The sequence below is a fragment of the Spea bombifrons genome, chromosome 10 (genome assembly GCF_027358695.1).
Source record: "Spea bombifrons isolate aSpeBom1 chromosome 10, aSpeBom1.2.pri, whole genome shotgun sequence".
Lineage (NCBI taxonomy): Eukaryota > Metazoa > Chordata > Amphibia > Anura > Pelobatidae > Spea > Spea bombifrons.
The window spans coordinates 3,109,824-3,127,409 of record NC_071096.1 but is presented as its reverse complement, the minus strand read 5'-3'; the positions used below and the strand labels follow the sequence as shown (position 1 = coordinate 3,127,409).

The following is a 17,586-nucleotide window of genomic DNA, read 5'->3' as shown; positions in this document are numbered from 1 at the left end:
CTGATTTCCCCTGGCCCACTAACAAGCCTCCCCACTGTCTCGCTTGGTGCAGGACAGTCCTGATTTTGCCTCTATATCCGCGGCACAGGTAGAGCTCCGCGGGAGAGCGGGATTCGGAGAGTGTATACAGTGCATGTGCTGCCACTCTACTTCCCAGGCTCCGCCCCCCTGTATCCCGATTCGCCGAGGTTCGAAGTTGGGAGGTATGCAGTAACACTATGGAGGGATGTGATGAGCAGGTACAGCCTTCATATGATGCGTTAAAAGGCGCTACGTGCATTTATGATATGATGTCATATCCTGGGGCTCAGAAGAAGTCATGGCACAGAGGAGGAGACCGGCTTAGGCCGGGAGAAATCCGCCACTGAGCACGGAAGTTGCTTTCTGCGCGAGGCATCTGCGTTCCACGTTCAGTATTCGTGTTTATGAGAACTCAGAATGGGCACTTTTGTTTTAGGGGTGTGGTTAGAGGTGTGGCTGAGGGCGGGGCTATTTGTGTAACTGAGTGAGGCATTTATAAGAAGAATAATGACTTTTATTTATCCCATTTAGTTTATAAAGCTGTTTCCTGCTGTTTCTATACACATTATTGGGGCTTTTAGGGCTGTGGAACCATGCGATACCCTCATACCCAGCAAATATTCAGGGCATCAGAGAGGGTAAGCAGGGTACTGGGGAGAGGAAAGGGACATGGGGGTATGAGGAAGGACATGAGGGGGTACGAGGAAGGACATGAAGGGGTACGAGGAAGGACATGAGGGGGTACGAGGAAGGACATGAGGGGGTATTGGTCGGTTTATAGGAAGGCTGGATTATAATACACACTAGCGAGGCTAAAACATACGAATCCAAAGGAAGACGCGGAATTAATGGCAGCTTCGCGCCTCGCCTGGATTACTCACCAAATTACAGACTCGTAAAACTACCAAAGTATTTTAATTAACCCCATGAATGCCAGAGAAATGAGCACATTAATCGGGAAACGAGATCATCGTCTAGATATTTAACCGGCATCGTAAAGGATATTTTCATAGAACGTGAATAGATCGCGTGGCGATAATTTAAAGCGACTCTATGAATTTCCTAAATTGCGGTGATTAAATATTTAAATAAGGGATTTATTTAATGTAAAAGCTAGGAAAGTGTAAGAAATCTGTTATATACAAGATTCCATTCATTGGTTGAGGAAATGGTTGAGTATCCCTTTAAGATATAGAGATATTTCTCCTAGTAACGAACTGTCCCTTCTTTAGATTTTGATTGGCTAGCCGAGTGCAACTTACCTTTTGATTGGCTGAAGCGCTGCTGCCAAGCTGGCAGGCAGGGGATTGTGTCGAATATGGGTTATTACTCCAGGCAAAGGCCTGTGATGACACCAGTTATATAACAGTCTGAGAATGGCCGCCCTGGAGCCGTACTGTATCCCGGGTAACCTTCCAGCGGTAGTCACGTGATATCGCCAGCTGGAAAGCCCCGGGCGGATGTGCCTCAGTGTGGGCGGAAGTGACGTGCCATGTAGTGATGATGCGCTTGGGTCTCTGCGATCTAGTAGTTTCTGGCAGCCAAGTGCGTCATACAGCTCCCCGGAGGGCTCGCTCAGCTGAAAGCTGCGGCCATTGCTGCTCCGGGGATCCGAAATGGATTTCGACAGCGTGCTGAAGGTGGCGGCCAGCAAGCAGGCGGAGGGCGGCGTGGTGAGTGTGGTGTCCAGCTGGGAGAGGAGGGCCTGGGTTCCCAACGTGGAGGGAGAGGGGCCACTGGGTCTGAGGAGCTGTGCCTGCCCCCAGCCGGGGTAGCAGGGGCAGGTCTAATGGGTGTACAGGGTTATGGCAGCATGGGGGGAGGGTAGCCACAGGTATTAGGACGCTAACTGGGGTACAAGGTATATGTGTTCGGTAGCCGACAGCTGGGGCAACAGGGGCGATATACAGGCTGTGTCTTATCAGGCACGGAGATGTTCTCAAGGTGTAGGGGTATGTGCTCGGTGTATGGGGTAACAGTTATCTGGGTGGGGGTATATACTATGAGCACAGGGGTAACAGCTGATCATAAAGTGGTATGAGGGAGAGGTAGGGGTAACAGGTGGGGTGTAGGGGTAACAGCTGATCAGAAAGTGGTATGAGGGAGAGGTGGGGGTAACAGGTGGGGTGTAGGGGTAACAGCTGATCAGAAAGTGGTATGAGGGAGAGGTAGGGGTAACAGGTGGGGTGTAGGGGTATGTACTCGGGAGACTTAGTCATTCGATATGTCCTGCCCCAGCTGCGCACAAGGGGCTTGTGCTGGTGGGAGATGGATTAAGCAGGTCCAGGTAATGGAGGTATAGGAGGTAATGACTTAAGGGGTACGCATGCCTAATACCTAAAATGTAACTGGCACCAAAAAGGTTAAAATTAGCCAACTTTCCATCAAGGAGGGGGCTGCAAAGGGTTTTGGGGGGTACTTCTCATGTTTCCCTCTGGGGCAGGGGTAAGTATTAGCAGCTGCTCATATCAGGAGGTAAAAGCTGATAGCAAAGCCTTGGCGACTGCAATCTGTTATCAGACCGGCGAAAGGCATGGAGTGCGCGGGGTTAAGAGCGTATTTACTAGGATCTAAATTAAGTTCCATGCTTGGAGTGAGAGCGGCTCAGAGAGCAGGCAGTGAATGGCCGTACGATGGGGGGGGGATGGGAGTGCATCGTCAGCTGCTGACACTCCAACATCATCTGTTAGCCGCTCCGGCTCTTAGCAACCCGTTCGGGGTAAAATCCAGAGATCCAGATCATCACCGGCCGGACCGGTCCTTCCATGATGACAAAAAAAACAAACATTTATTCTGAGCTTTAACCAGCGTCGGGAGGATTTACATGGCAGTCGTAACCGTTTCATATAAAAAAATTGCATTGTCTTTTGAGATTGGGTGTTTGAAGCCTAAATATCTGCGGTAAAACTACCAATGGGTCGCTTATTAGTAATTAACACCTTTTTAACCCTTTGCCTGCCGGCTTCATTCGCAACCGCAGCGGCCCACCCTTTCGGCAGCTATAACGCCATAAAAAGCTGCCTCGTCGGAGAGTATTTGATGTTTTGACAGTTTTGTTTTTATTTGTGTGGAAAGATTTACAAATCATTCTAAATTCTGTAACCTTTATAAAATGTGCAAACATAAAAAATTAACTGCTACACAGACCCCCCCCTCGCCGGTAACTGCAGGTATTCTTTTAATCAAAATTCGGTTGGAATAATTTAGTTACCCCTTAAGCGTCATTTAAGAATTCTTTTTTATTGTTATTTTTGGGCCAGGGATTTCCAAACTTTTTTTTTTTTAATTTCCAGAATCCAGACCCCTTTATTCCCGGATTACTGTGTTCCGAATTATATCTCATGGAAACTGTCCAAACTTTTCTGGGCCAGTCTGAATAAAAAAAAAAAATATATATATATATATATCCATCCAACCAAATGCACAGTAAGATAAATAAGAGAAAATAGGATAACGGGTATATAACCCACATAATCACATATTATTACAATCGGTTTGTAACGGAATATTTGCGGCGAAGCGCATCGGGTTTCTCAGCTCGCTATCCGTTGTGTGCCTTGTGTTCTGGGTATCCGCGTCGCTGGTCCGGGATGCTGCAAAGAGATTGTTTTCCCAGTTGGTTGACATTATCCAGTGCCGGGAGCGGCTGGGCATGATGGGAGCGCTCTTCTTCGTTTGCGAATCCTAATATTTGGACTTTGCCTTCTTACAGCTTCTTATAAGCGTCTGTCTTTATGATGCGTTTCCCCCGCAGACTTTTCTTCCGGCGGGTTCGTCGTCCGTCCTGATCTCGTAGCTTTGCATCGCGTTGGAGGACGACGCGTTCCGCTGGGAAGCTGCAGCCTCTGCGCTCGAGGCCGGGTTGAAATGCGCGCTTTTGTAGAAAGTCGTTTTCGTTGTTTCGTGATGTAAAATGACTGCAGGCGGCAGATGCTTGTTTGATAGTTTCACTTGCTCTGCTTTTTTGGGGGGTTTCCTCCCCACCCCCGTCTTTTTGACATGCCTTCCCATTTACCTGGACCCGCGTCCTCGCCGGATACTTTGAGGTTGTGGCAGGCTGCGTAGAACACATTGTATCATTTATGGGTCTTGGTTGTGCTCTGCTGTTACCGGTGGATCTCCTCGGTGGTCTCTGCCGTTTCATCATGCTCTGTCCCAGTGGGCATGGAGCCTCCCTTTATAGAAAGCGTATGGCTGATGTAACTTTTAATACCTTATCCTGGGAATAACGACTTCAGTGTAACCCTGTAAGACTCTCCTCTGATACGATTATCCTTCCTGAAATAAAACCCAAGCGCTGCGGCATCTCTGCGTTTACTGGAGAAGCCCGGTGCGGACGATCCCCCGGCAGCTTCTTACTCGGCCGTCGGCAGCATGCAGTGTGTTTCATTCCTCCGCCTGCACACTGTAATTCTTTTACTCTGCATACATTAAGTGTATTATTTATTGGTTTGCTACCAAAAATCTACATTAACCAATTAGTAATGTAATATATATATAATTATTTTCAGGCTGTAATTAGAAACTGTTGATATCGTGGCTTAAATTTGACAAAATGATTTTGATGATGTTAACGATTTTCTCCCTTTCTTCAGAAAAGGTACAGCTTGGCAGTTGGACCCCCGAAGAAGGTCCCAAAGGTGAAAGGTGTCCAGTCCAAAGCCGTTCAGGCTTTCCTCAAGAAAAAAGAGGAGGAGAAGCGGCTGCAAGGTATCCTCGTTTTGTCTCCGCACGTTCGTTTTTTGTTAATAGTCTCGCTCTTTATCGTGGTTACACGTTTTAATTTACAGCAAAGTAATTTTTATTTATGTATTTCGGACGTTCTAGAACTTGAAGAGAAGAAAAAGAAAGAGGAACTGCTGGCCAAACGGAAGGAACTGAAACATGATAAGAAAGCCAGAGCAATGGCTTCACGGACAAAGGACAATTTTAGGGGCTATAATGGCATTCCCATTATTGAAGACAGACCGAAAAAAAGACATTCCAGTCCTCAAGGAGATTCGAACGCGAACGGCGGGTCCGACGAGGAGTACATGACCGAAGAGGAGCGCTATGAGTATTCTCAGACAGAGTCCGAGGAGGAAGAAGAGCCGGAACCACCACCCAAGAAAATGGCCAAGACCTCCAGCGTAAGAAAAGCTGCACCCCCAGCTATGAACTTTGCTGAGTTGCTACAACTTGCGCAGAAGAAACAGTTTGAGCCCGTGGAAATCGTGAAGCCCGTTAAAAAATCCGACGAAAGACCCAGGACTGCCGAGGAGCTGCGGGAGTTGGAGTTCTTGGAGAGGAAAACTCACAAGGGTGAAAAACGGACTTTGGAGAAAGACGTTAAGAGAAACGGTCAGATTGTTAAGGTCAGTAAAAGCTCCGGAGACAAACATTCCTCTACGAAAGGAAGCCATTCAGGGGACGGGAAGTCCAAGTCCCAAGACAAAAAATCCAGCACGTTCTCCAAATCGGGATCTTCTGAGAAGGTAAAAAATGGCCACAACGGCTCAATAAAGAGGTCTTCCAGCGATGGTGGAAACCGAACCGAGAGAAGCATGTCTTCTTCCCACTCCAAAGCCTCTAAGGCTCCTGCCAACGGAAGTCATAAGTCTCCTTCGGTCAGGGAACATGGTGTTAAACACTCATCTTCTCGACCAGAAAGCATGGGCAGCGTGAATGGAAAGAGCCAAGGGAGTGGCCGGCCCAGCAGTGCCATGAACCCTGCGCGGCCGTCCGGTAGCTCGGGTACCAGTTCTGGACGGCCTTCCAGTTCTGGGTCCGCCCGACCATCAGGGGGCTCTGTGTCTGCTTCGGCCCGGCCCTCTTCTGGGAGTTCTGTGTCTCGTTCGGCCCGGCCCTCTTCTGGGAGTTCTGTGTCTAGTTCAGCCCGGCCCTCTTCTGGGAGTTCTGTGTCTGCTTCGGCCCGGCCCTCTTCTGGGAGTTCTGTGTCTAGTTCGGCTCGGCCCTCTTCTGGGAGTTCCAGCTCCACGCGACCCACTGGTGGTTCTTCCATTCGACCTTCTGGTAATTCTTCTGGATCCCTTCGACCTTCTGGCAGCTCCAGTTCAGCATCATCTCGCCCAAGTGCCGTTGGGCATTCGAACATCAGCTCAGGTTCCTCACGCGTATCCGGCTCCAGTAAACCAAATGGGGGCGCTCCGCTGCCGGGCAGCACTCCCAAAAGTGCCCTTTCTCGCCAAGCGCCCGGCTCGTCCTCTGTGCGCCCGGGCAGCGGCTTGGGCCCTGGAAGGCCAATTAATGGAGCAACGGGGGTTCACGGCTTTCCATCAAAACCCAAATGTACGGTTATTGCTGAAACCATTTCATCCAAAAACTTTATTCCTAAATCAAATAACGGACAAATAAATGGAATGAGACCGGCACAGGCTCCAGGACCCAGACCGGTGATGATGCGCCCGCCAGGTACGTTAACATCTAAAGTGAAGCAATAACTGTAAGTCGGGTGGGCCGCGCGTTTGCCTTCAAAGGGTTCTGTAATTATAGTTGTTTTTGTTCTCCTGCAAATCGCTGTGATTCTAAAAACACCAGATTTCAAGCAGAAAAGAGACAATTCTCGTCAGATTACTCCCATCGATGCGCATAACATCATTCCAGGGCCGTTTTAACATCTCGGCTTCTGGTTTTTCTTTTAATCGAGGTCTGATCGGTGTCTTCTTGGGGGGTTTTGTCTCATATTTCATTTCCTGCAGGTCCCCCCAGGCCGCCAATAGATATCTCTTACAAGAGAAGAATTGATGATGAAGAGGAGGACTCGGAGATGGAGGATTTTATTGATGATGGCGGGGAGTGCCAGGAGGAAATATCCAAACACATCCGGGAAATATTTGGTTATGACAAAAATAAGTGAGTATACGAGTCGAGACTCCGTGTGATAATTAGAGCTCCATACGGTCCATATCCTCGTATCCTGCTCGTGAAGCCGGTCGATAAGATGAATTAACCCTCTGAAGTCTGTGTGCGTTGCCCCTCACCCCCCGTCGTTGCTTGCGTATTAAACCTTGGCCGTGTTTTGTTCCATAGGTACAAAGATGAAAGCGATTATGCCCTCCGCTACATGGAAACCAACTTCAGGGAGCTGCAGAAAGAGGAAGCCAGGAGGTACGGAGCCCTCGCTCCTCTTATTTTGCGTATTCGTTCCGTGCAGAGCTATTGGGAGGGAAAGGGTTATTTGCCATGTCTACCCCAGAGAGGATGTGATCCATACACCGTTGGTGTATTAACTCGGATGTTTCGCTAGGACAGCTTTTTAAAGGGGCGGGGCGGCCGGGTCTTAGAGGGGCAGGGCGGCCGGGTCTTAGAGGGGCAGGGCGGCCGGGTCTTAGAGGGGCGGGGCGGCCGGGTCTTAAAGACTGGCAGTACTCAATGGCAAAGATTATACCCCCGATAGAGATATGGTCTACGGACCCCCTAGAATCTATAAGCATTCTATCGAGGCATATAAATAACCATTTTTTTTTTTTTTTTTTTTTTAATTTATTTTGGCCAGTTTGAGATTAGGCATCCAAGAAGACTTGGAGGAATTAAGACGCGAAGAGGAAGAACTGAAAATGAAAGCCAAGCGGGAGAAGGCGAAGCGCATGAAGACGCGGTAGCAGCGGCCCAACGCATCATAGACTCTTTATTCGCCGAGCTGTCGCTGCCGCGTCGGCACGGAAACCGGAACAGGAATTCAACCTTTTCGTACAAAAAAACCCCCCAACAAATGAAATTAAAAAAACTGGAGAAAAATGCAAAAAAAAAAAATACGCGGGCGTTTTTCTTTGCAAAACGTTTTTAAGAGAGAAAAAGTCAAAAATGAATTTCAGGATATTTTTAGTTACATGAAATTGTCAATATTGATAGGCCAGAATTTGCCATAAAATGGAAAAAAAAATAAAACCTTATTTTCATATTTTTTGTGCTAGAACCAAATCTAGAACAGGCCCTCCCCAATAAATTTAATGTAATGAAGGGGGGGGCTGGCGACTCTCTGCCCTATTAATAAATACCTTTTCGGCGAAGACCCCCTTGATGGAATTTGCCAATCAATTGGACTTTCAGTTGAGCTTTTTCAATATTCGTTATCAACCCCCAGCGGCTCAAACACGGGGGGAAAGAGATCCAGGACTGGAAATAATGTTCTAAGCACAAGAGTTTAATAGCAACATGTGTTCTAAATATATTGTCAGAAATGAAACTTTAAAAATATTTTTTTTTTTTATTATTGGTTTTGGACGGTCCAGCGATTAACGTAAAGACTTCATTACAGCTTTAACTCCGAACGGGTGGAAAGTGCGCGCGTTTTGCAATATATGAGATGTTATTTTATTAAATATTATTGTACGTGCTCCTTAAAGTGCACTTAATATATCTTGCGGAGAACGGGCTGGTTTGGGGTTTTTTGTGTATTTTTTTTATATTTTATTTTCTCACGTAGATTTCTTAACCCTGTAACCCCCGGAGACACGCGTCGTAAATGGAGGATCAGTGTCTTGATTTGTGTTGTAAACTTGCCGGAGCTGCTTGCTCTGTTGCTTGTTTGTGTAGAGCTCTACACAGACTGTTCACAAAGAGTTAAATAAAATTAACTAGTGAGTGCCCGCAATGCCCCAGACTTTAAGCCGGTTTAAGAGAAATCTACGATTTTAAGCCTGGTCACGTTAGTGTACTGGAATTAACCGGCCCCCCAAGACTCGCCTGGGCGGCCCCCCCAACAAACTTTAATAAAAATTATAATTTTAATTAGTAATTGACCTTTATTTGATATAAATCTGGTTATGTGGCTTCCATATGCCGTAGCGGAGATAATGCAATCTCTATGGAAACCATCTCGCTTTCTTTACGCTCAAAAAAAAAAATCATATTTCCAAAATATTTACTTTTTCATCTCAGTTTTTTACTCCTTGAAACTTTGTGAATGCGTTTTTTCTCTCTCTCTTCTGAAAGAGTTTTTTTTTTTGATTGCTTTGCCATTTATTAATTAACCCTCAGCTCTGCTTACACTCAAATAAAAATAAGAAGCCTTTTCTGATGCTATGGCAACAAAGGCTTTGCATGTGCAGGTGCCCCTTTTCTAGGGTCACATGACATTTAAATACTATTTGCCAGTAATTTGACATTATTATTTTTTTTAATTTATTTAAGTGGATTTGGTAATCTAGAATTACAGGAATTCTAATATTTTGTTACAAAATCTATTCCAAGAACAAATGAAATTAAATTAAAAAAATGCAGCTTTTGGGAATTTTTCCTTTTTTTTTTTGTTATTGCGATATTGTGTCGATGTCACCCAGTCTTAAAACTGATTAAATTCCCCCCAAATTGTTCTCCGTCGTGAAGAATAGTCGCCGTTTCCTTTACGCCCGGATTAGAAAAACACTAAATGTATTTTTTTGGTTTTTAACAAAATTTCATATGTACTTTTTTTGTGCTAAAAATTGCAGACGGGGGTGGTTTGTTTTTTTTCTCTCTAGATATATTGTTGTAAAAATTCAGATTTATATTTTTGAGATTTTTTTTAATATTTGAGGGCGATTGGGGGGGGTAAGTGACCCCCGCAGTTCTGTTTATTGGTGCTAAAACTCTGACTTTATACCGACCGTTTCATAAAATGTACGGGAAAAAAATAAACGTTTCCTTTGAAAGGATTCGAGGTTTTGTGATGTTTCCACAAAAAAAAAAGTCACTTTCAGGCGTGCCGCCCCCCAATACCCCATCCCCCCCCCCAGGTCTGTACTGAGTGTCCTACAAGGAGCTGGGATTTGTTGCCGTTGCAGCAGAAAATACTTCATCATTTGTGCTTGTGTGAGTGGGTCTGGATAGATCATCAAGATGAGGTCTCAGAAAATCCGGGTCACCCAGAACATAAGGGCCACCGGGTGTGGGATATACAAAAAATCCGGGCCACCAACCATGTGACACTCAGAACACAAACATTCACTGACTCACGGAGTTAATTGCAGCCGGGGGCGTGGCTGCAGGATAACACGGGGAGGAGTGGGCGGTGAGATGCGGAAGCGGCAGCTGAGACCGGGAAACGGACATGGAGTTCAATGCAGAGACGGCCAGACAGCGGCTGGGAAGGGTGAGGGCAGGGGGCACACCGAGGACTGGTGGGTGAGGGCAGGGGTCACACTGAGGACTGGTGGGTGAGGGCAGGGGTCACACTGAGGGCTGGTGGGCATACTGGCGGGCGAGGGTTGGGGCAGACTGGTGAGTGAGGTCTGGTAGGCGAGGGCATGGGGTGCACTGGCGGGTGAGGGCATGGGGCATACTGGCGGGCGAGGGTTGGGGCAGACTGGTGGGTGAGGTCTGGTAGGCGAGGGCATGGGGTGCACTGGCGGGTGAGGGCATGGGGCATACTGGCGGGCGAGGGTTGGGGCAGACTGGTGGGTGAGGGCAGGGGCCAGACTGGCGGGTGATGTCTGGGGAACGAGGGCAGGGGGCGGTCTGGGGGGGCGAGGACAGGGGGCGCACTGGCGGGTGAGGTCTGGCGGGTGAGAGCAGGGGGCGCACTGGCGGGTGAGGTCTGGCAGGTGAGGGCAGGGGGCACACTGGCGGGTGAGGTCTGGCGGGCGAGGGCAGGGGGCACACTGGCGGGTGAGGTCTGGCAGGTGAGGGCAGGGGGCACACTGGCGGGTGAGGTCTGGGGGGGCGAGGGCAGGGGGCGCACTGGCGGGTGAGGTCTGGAGGACGAGGGCAGGGGGCGGTCTGGCGGGCGAGGGCAGGGGGTGTACTGGCGGGTGAGGTCTGGCAGGGGGCACACTGGCGGGCGAGGGCAGGGGGTACACTGGCGGGTGAGGTCTGGAGGACGAGGGCAGGGGGCACACTGGCGGGTGAGGTCTGGCGGGCGAGGGCATTGCCGCCATGTAACTCTCTCTCTTCCGCCTGCAGTACAGGTTCCGGGATCTCACCGTGGAGGAGCTGAAGGACATTTTTAGGATTTATCCCAACTTCCTGTTCTCCATGAACACCTACAGTGAGTATCCGGGACCCCCAGTGCCCCCCAGGGGTATTCAGCAGACCCCCCCCATATGCATTTGCCCCTTTTCTGCACGGTGGGGGGGGCGGTATACGCTCCCTTTAAGGGGGTCTTTTGATCTATACATTTACCAGAAAAATCCTGTAGATTCCGGCCATTTCAGAACTTGGACATACAATCTCCCTGATGCAGCATGACGTACAGTTACCCCCTGCCTGCGGAATTGCCCCCTTTAGAGAGGATTGAGCCCCTTAGTTACCCAGATTATGGATCAGATCCTACTCAAATTAACCCTTTTTTCCCCTGTCTTCAGCATTTAAAGACGGATCCCAGAAGGAGCTGCTGAGCCTCTCGGGGACGATTCCGATGAAGTTTCAAGGTGATTAAAAACTAGCAACAGAACAAAAAGGGTTAAGTGTAAAAAAAAAAAAAAAATTGATTCTGGTGCTAAATTTTAAAAGTTGTTTTATCGCTATAGCAACCAATGGAATCATCAATTAAGGTCAGAAGGGAGATTGATTGCTATGGTGATTTTTTTATTATTATTATTTATTATTTTGTTAAAAAAAATATATTTTTAATACTGTGCTACGATTTTATATTAGAGGCTAGGGTGTCATATAGTATAATTTATAATATATAGATATAATTTTGGCCTATTTTTCCTCCCCATCAGGCTGCTTGTATAACATCCCTGTCCTCCTGTGGCTCCTCGACTCCCACCCGTTCGCGCCCCCCCTCTGCTTCCTGAAACCCACCGAAAGCATGGCGGTCCGGGTCGGGAAACACATCGACGCGCAGGGGAGGATTTACCTGCCTTACCTGCAGAACTGGAGCCATGTGAGCACCTTCCACCATCTCCCTGATCCCAGTGCCCCCAACAAACCTGCGGCTGAGGGTACTGGTAGTGGTATCTTAGTAGCAGGAGGATGGCTGTCACCGTACTTTACCTTATTATGTTATATCGGGGGCAGACTCGGTGGGCTGCGTGGTTCTTGGCCGCCGTTAAATTCTGTGTGTTTTAAAAAAGAGACTGCTGTGTATTTTATTTCTCTTAAATACATATAAATATTCATATATTTATTATATAATATATATATATAAAATATTAATGACGCGCACATTAACCCTTTCTAACCCTCCTCAGCCGAAGTCCACCGTCGTGGGTCTGATCCGAGAGATGATTATTAAGTTCGAGGAAGAGCTCCCTTTGTACTCTGTGACGGCCGCGGAAGCCGCCAGGCAGAAGGAGCTGCTGTCCTACATCGCGCAGGTGACGGACGGTAAGCACCCAGGTGGGCTTCCGATCCCACCTTTCTAAAATTCATAATGATCTCTAACGCGGGGAGCTGTCAGGTCGGGGATACTGAATGCCGCGCAGGATTCTGGGTGGTTTTTATATTGATTTATGTAGCGCCTTCGTATCAAGATGTTGAATGTTCCGGACCCCTAACGTAGGTGCGTTTCTTTTACTTGGTTAGGGGTCTCCAGGGTAGAAATTACCCCGAGCAACAGAGGCAAAGTCACGGTGATCGGGGCAGGAGACCTGGCTCTTTCTTGCTTGCTGGCAATATCTGCAAAGGTAAAACGACATTTTCATGTTGACAGTTTTGTAAATGCCTAGGGAATTACCCCGCGTTTGTTTCCCCCCACCCCCCCTCCCCCAGCTATTTGCAGTGCAGGAGATGTGATTGGCTGAACACATCTCCCTGTAGGTAATATACTTGCCGCCAGTCAGCTCCTGCGCTGGCTCGGCAAATGCTGTGGGCGGAGATCAGGATTGGCACACCCCACTCTCCGCCCACTTCCCCTCCGACCACTTTCAAACTTTCAGCGTGTGGGGCTAGCCTCGTACGTGGCATTGGTAGACCCGCCCACTGTCATCAGTAGACCCGCCCACCCACATCCCTAAAAGGGCGGCCTCCAGGTGCTGTGTCCTGAATGTTCCCAGGTATGCTGATCAGACGACCTTTACGTTATGTTTTTAATCCTCAGGGGTCCGCAGCGAAACTCGTTCTCCTCGACGTCAGCGATGGAGGCGCGAAAGGCAGCGGTGCGATGGACTTGGACATCTTCCCCATCCCCAATGTAGAAGTCAGTAAAGGTAAAGCGATGGATGGGGGGGTCCGTGCTGTAGATACAGAGGACTCTGCTGTAAAGCCACCAGGTGCTCTAAATTAAAGTGAAATTCTTATCTTTATTAGACTTCGGCATTCGGATTCATACGGATTCTAACAAAATTTGACAATTTTGTTAATTTGTACGGATGTCCGAAAACCCCCCAACGGAATTTTGTTGGCATTCCTTGGGTCTCACACTCTCGCTCTCTCTCCATGCTCCTTCACAATATCTCCCCCCCTCCTCCGCCGACCGCTTCCCTGTCTCCATGTTTTTATCCCACAGCCCCGCTTTTTCTTTTACCTCTTCTTGTTCTTCCGTCTTCTTTCTTCGCTTCACTGCAGCATCAGCTCCGTTAACCAGGCCTCCTGGAGCACTTCTGCTAAAAAGGGCGGAGCCAAGAGGCCAGAATATTGCTGACGGATTCTGTCTTCTTGGCGTAGTTCTGAAAAAGGGGCAGAGCCATGGTGCGCACCCTGCCCCAACCCCAACCCCGGGACAGCCTCTCCAGAAGGCAGACAGACATTGAGAGAGTGAATGAGAGTTTGAGAGAGTGAATGAGAGTTTGAGAGAGCCTGAGCGGGGGGTGAGTGACAACCAATTTTGTTTCCGAATGGGAAAAGCTTTCCGAATTTTGTCTGAACCGAAAGGGCTGGAACCGAAATTCGTTATCCGAAAACGAAACAAAGAAACTCGTCCGAATATTTATTTCGGTATAATCGTTATGTAACATTCCGGAATGGTATAAGAATGATTAATACAGCTGCCTTTGTTTTCCGGAAGACTTGTCGTCGGCGGCCGGATCTAACGTGGTCGTCGTGACCGTTAATGCCTGGAGCAACGAGCAGTCTTACCTGGGGGTCCTACAGAGTAACGTGGACCTCCTACGAGGGGTCATCCCAGCTGTGGCCTATCATTGCCCCAATAGCGTTTTGCTTGTTGCCTCTCAGCCAGGTAATTGCCTCCGGGTTTTGGATTTTGCGGCTTCTCGTAATACTGAATATATTTTACTAATAGAGATGCTCCTCCTCCCTTTTTTTTTTTTTTTTTTTTTTTTTAGTGGAAATAATGACGTTCGCCGTTTGGAAGTTAAGCGGCTTCAACCACAGACAGGTCGTCGGCATCGGCTGCAACTTGGACTCCGCGAGATTTCGGCATATTATCAGAGGGATGACGGCCGCTCAGGAGAACAGCGAGCATGAAGGATGGATAATCGGAGAACAAGGAGACGGGAAAGGTGAGCCGGAGTCCGAGCCGCCCCGGGGTTTGGCCGAGGGATGCCGGTCCAGGAATTCTATTATTTCCTACAATGCAGAACGAAAGAAAGAACCTAAAAAAAATCCTGCTTGTTTTATTTAGTGCATTATAAAATAAGGAAAGAAACGAAAAATCCAGAAGTAAAAAACATTATTTCCGGAGAGAGGAGAACTGAGTTTAATTATATTATTTTATTATATTATGTTATTATTTTATATTATTTTATTATATTATGTTGTTTTATTATATTATATTATGTTATTTTATTATATTATATTATTATTTTATTTTTTATTATATTATATTATGTTATTATTTTATTATGTTATTTTATTATATTATGTTATTATTTTATTATATTATATTATGTTATTTTATTATATTATATTATGTTATTATTTAATTATGTTATTTTTTATTATATTATATTATGTTATTATTTTATTATGTTATTTTATTATAGTATGTTGGGGGTCTTGATGCCAAGTTTGGTTTATTCTTCCAGTGGCTGTCTGGAGCGATGCAGACTCCTCAGATCCTCACCAGCCGTCTTCAAAACTGTACCCCAGGGTCTTCCAGGAGCAGCTTACAAACAGGTTAATGGGACGGGGGTGAAAGGTCATGACCGACCGTTTCGGAGCATGGCATCATATGCTGGGTTCATGATATCAGGTGATGTCATAGGATGACATCGTAGGTATAGCAGCCTGGGAGGCAGAGATTTACTGTACGTTGATATGTTTATTACTTTAGTTAGCGCGTTGGTCCGATACACCGTTCTGTTTGTGTGCCCAGGGCGATGGAGGTGCTGAAAGGGAAAGGTCAGAGGTCGTGGTCCGTGGGGCTGTCTGTGGCCGACCTCACTGACACCATTGTGCAAAACAAACAAAAAGTGCATTCTGTCTCCTCGCTGGCCAAGGTGAGTATCTATCTGTTATATCTATCTATTATATCTATCTATCCTATCATGTGACGTATCATGTGACGTATCAAACTGTCAGTTTCTTTAACAAATGCAAATTTGTATTCTACTCACCGTTTCACAGATTAACCCTTAAATGTATCCCTTTTAACTCTTTCTGTGTCTGTGCTTGAAGTGGGGCTTTTACAAAATTAAATTCTCAGTCCTTGTGGCTCGGGGGTCCAGGCAACACATGAAACCCAAATACTATTTGTTGCACTGGTGCAGGGCCTTCCTTATCCTTTCAGCTAAAAAGTTTCCTTTTCTCAAGCAGGAACTCTCAGGAATTTTGCCCTAGTCTCAAGGTGAAGGGGCAGATTCTCAGGGTCACACAGTCTGACTCCTTCCTATCCCCCCTGCTGTGATCATATATAAGCCTCCCGATTGGTGCTTTCGCCCCCAGTATGTTATGGTTGATATCCCTGCTTGAATGCAGGTGACTCATTAAGTGTATCTTTAAATAATGACAATTCAAGGGGGCCAATATTAGAGTAACACATTTGATGACTCGCTACATAGAATCTTCATGATGGACTGTTAAAGGGTTAATGTTTCAAAAGGGCAGCTTGTTTAGAAACTTTCTAACTTAAGTGATTCTTATTCATGCTTCTTGATTCCGGCTGAGTGTCATGAGAGTTTTAATGTAAAAACAGACACTTTTGAGCGACCTTTATTTTAATATATGTTCCCCCCCCCCTCTCCAGGGTATTTTTAGCATAGAGAACGAGGTATTCCTGAGCATTCCGTGCCTTCTTGGGGCATCCGGCGTGATAGGAGTTGCCCCAATGATGCAAGACGACCAAGCTTCAGAAACCGTTCAAAAAAGCGCCACGTCGGTTCACAACCTGCAGCAGCAGCTGAAGATCTGAGGGAGCCGAAAGCTGAAGAACCGGAAAGAAACGCGGGAGAGAGAGAGGGGACGCCAGGAGCCGCGCGACCTGCGCGACCTCACCTTCAAGGTGTCTGCCGTTGAAGTCTTCTCATTGCACTGACATTCTGTTTCCAAACCAAATCCTCTCATCGCTGTGATTTACAGAAAAAAAAGACGCTAAAGCACTTTCTTTCCAATTTTTTTCTGCGCTAAGCGCCACTAATTTTTTTTTTAAAGCTGCAGTTCCACTTAAACAAAAATATTAATTATATTATATAAAATAATAAATAACCTCAGCAGTGTAGGTGGAACAGAAGCATTAAAACTTAAGTAGGTTAGGAATATCCAGAAACGGGTTTTCAGACCATTATTGCATTATCGGCAAAAGGAAAGGATGGATAATAAATTATATATATATATATATAATTTTGCTTTAATATCCTGTTCATGAGATAACCTATGCGGGTTTTGGGCTGCTTTCTGTTCCTATGAAATGTAATCACCAAACCAGCACAGCCGCGAGGAAAATTATATTTTTTTTGTAACGCACACAAAAACAATCTATTTTTCTGAACGTCCGGATACACATATTAGCGCAAAGTGTGTAGGGAAATGTATTTTTACTGTTATTTCTTATCATGTTATCGTATATTTTTTAGGAGAATTAAAACCGTATCCTATGACGTACGAGAGCGCGTCTGAATGTATTTTCTAAGCGGAGAATGTATTACGGCCCAGAGATATAAAATGATATACATTATAAATGTTCCAATCAAAAAAGATTCAGACAAATATTTATATTCCATGTCCAAAAATCAGAATAATGAATATTATTATTACTATTATTTTATTATATAATTATTTATTTAAAGAATTCAGATAAATATTTATATTCCGTGTCCAAAGAAAAAATCAGAATAATGAATATTATTATTACTATTATTTTATTATATAATTATTTATTTAAAGAATTCAGATAAATATTTATATTCCATGTCCAAAAAAAAAAATCAGAATAATGAATTATTATTACTATTATTTTTATATAATTATATATTTAAATAATTCAGGTAAATATCCATATTCAGTGTCCAAAAGAAAAATCAGCATGATGTATATTATTATTATTATAATATATAGTTTATTATATAATTTTTTATTTTATTTAAAAAAATCTGATAAATATTTATATTCAGTGTCCAAAAAAAATGTAGCGGAACACATATTATTATTATTTTATTATTCATGCTTTATTTATAGTGATAATATAAAAATATTATTGGGCATCCTGGCTGTTGGTGGCATCACTGTCTAAGGGGTTAATTCACATAGGATTAGATAAAATTATCATATTTTGACAGATTTTCTAAGCCACTGCAGAGCTCCTCT

At 45.7% G+C, this 17,586-nt stretch overlaps 2 protein-coding genes across 3 annotated transcripts; both read left to right on the top strand.

Moving 5' to 3' along the window:
- The first annotated feature begins 1,494 nt into the window (after positions 1-1,494).
- On the top strand, positions 1,495-7,773 carry SPTY2D1 (SPT2 chromatin protein domain containing 1). Its single transcript, XM_053448456.1, has 6 exons — positions 1,495-1,694; positions 4,617-4,731; positions 4,849-6,432; positions 6,720-6,873; positions 7,051-7,128; positions 7,517-7,773. The coding sequence occupies exons 1-6, from the start codon at positions 1,638-1,640 to the stop codon at positions 7,620-7,622; spliced, it is 2,094 nt and encodes a 697-aa protein (XP_053304431.1). The 5' UTR covers positions 1,495-1,637; the 3' UTR covers positions 7,623-7,773.
- Positions 7,774-10,016: 2,243 nt separating this feature from the next.
- On the top strand, positions 10,017-16,598 carry UEVLD (UEV and lactate/malate dehyrogenase domains). Of its 2 annotated transcripts, none has more exons than XM_053448458.1 (12): positions 10,017-10,093; positions 10,903-10,987; positions 11,304-11,369; positions 11,667-11,830; positions 12,138-12,273; positions 12,472-12,572; positions 12,986-13,094; positions 13,892-14,062; positions 14,169-14,345; positions 14,871-14,961; positions 15,161-15,284; positions 16,031-16,598. In XM_053448458.1, exons 1-12 carry the CDS (start codon positions 10,052-10,054, stop codon positions 16,193-16,195), a joined length of 1,431 nt encoding a protein of 476 aa, XP_053304433.1. In that variant the 5' UTR covers positions 10,017-10,051; the 3' UTR covers positions 16,196-16,598. The 2 variants fall into 2 exon arrangements, with proteins under 2 accessions (XP_053304433.1, XP_053304434.1); XM_053448459.1 differs by having other exon boundaries at positions 10,023-10,093; positions 10,908-10,987.
- The last annotated feature ends 988 nt before the right edge of the window (positions 16,599-17,586 follow it).

What these genes read in the sequence shown, in the direction of transcription:
- SPTY2D1 (XM_053448456.1), top strand. Translation starts at nt 1,638, where the DNA reads ATGGATTTCGACAGCGTGCTGAAGGTGGCGGCCAGCAAGCAGGCGGAG. An exon ending in GGTGATGATGCGCCCGCCAG is followed by an intron (nt 6,433 to 6,719) that starts GTACGTTAACAT and finishes CATTTCCTGCAG; the next exon opens with GTCCCCCCAGGCCGCCAATA. An exon ending in TTTGGTTATGACAAAAATAA is followed by an intron (nt 6,874 to 7,050) that starts GTGAGTATACGA and finishes TTTGTTCCATAG; the next exon opens with GTACAAAGATGAAAGCGATT.
- UEVLD (XM_053448458.1), top strand. Translation starts at nt 10,052, where the DNA reads ATGGAGTTCAATGCAGAGACGGCCAGACAGCGGCTGGGAAGG. An exon ending in TGCTGGCAATATCTGCAAAG is followed by an intron (nt 12,573 to 12,985) that starts GTAAAACGACAT and finishes TTTAATCCTCAG; the next exon opens with GGGTCCGCAGCGAAACTCGT. An exon ending in CAGGAGCAGCTTACAAACAG is followed by an intron (nt 14,962 to 15,160) that starts GTTAATGGGACG and finishes TTGTGTGCCCAG; the next exon opens with GGCGATGGAGGTGCTGAAAG.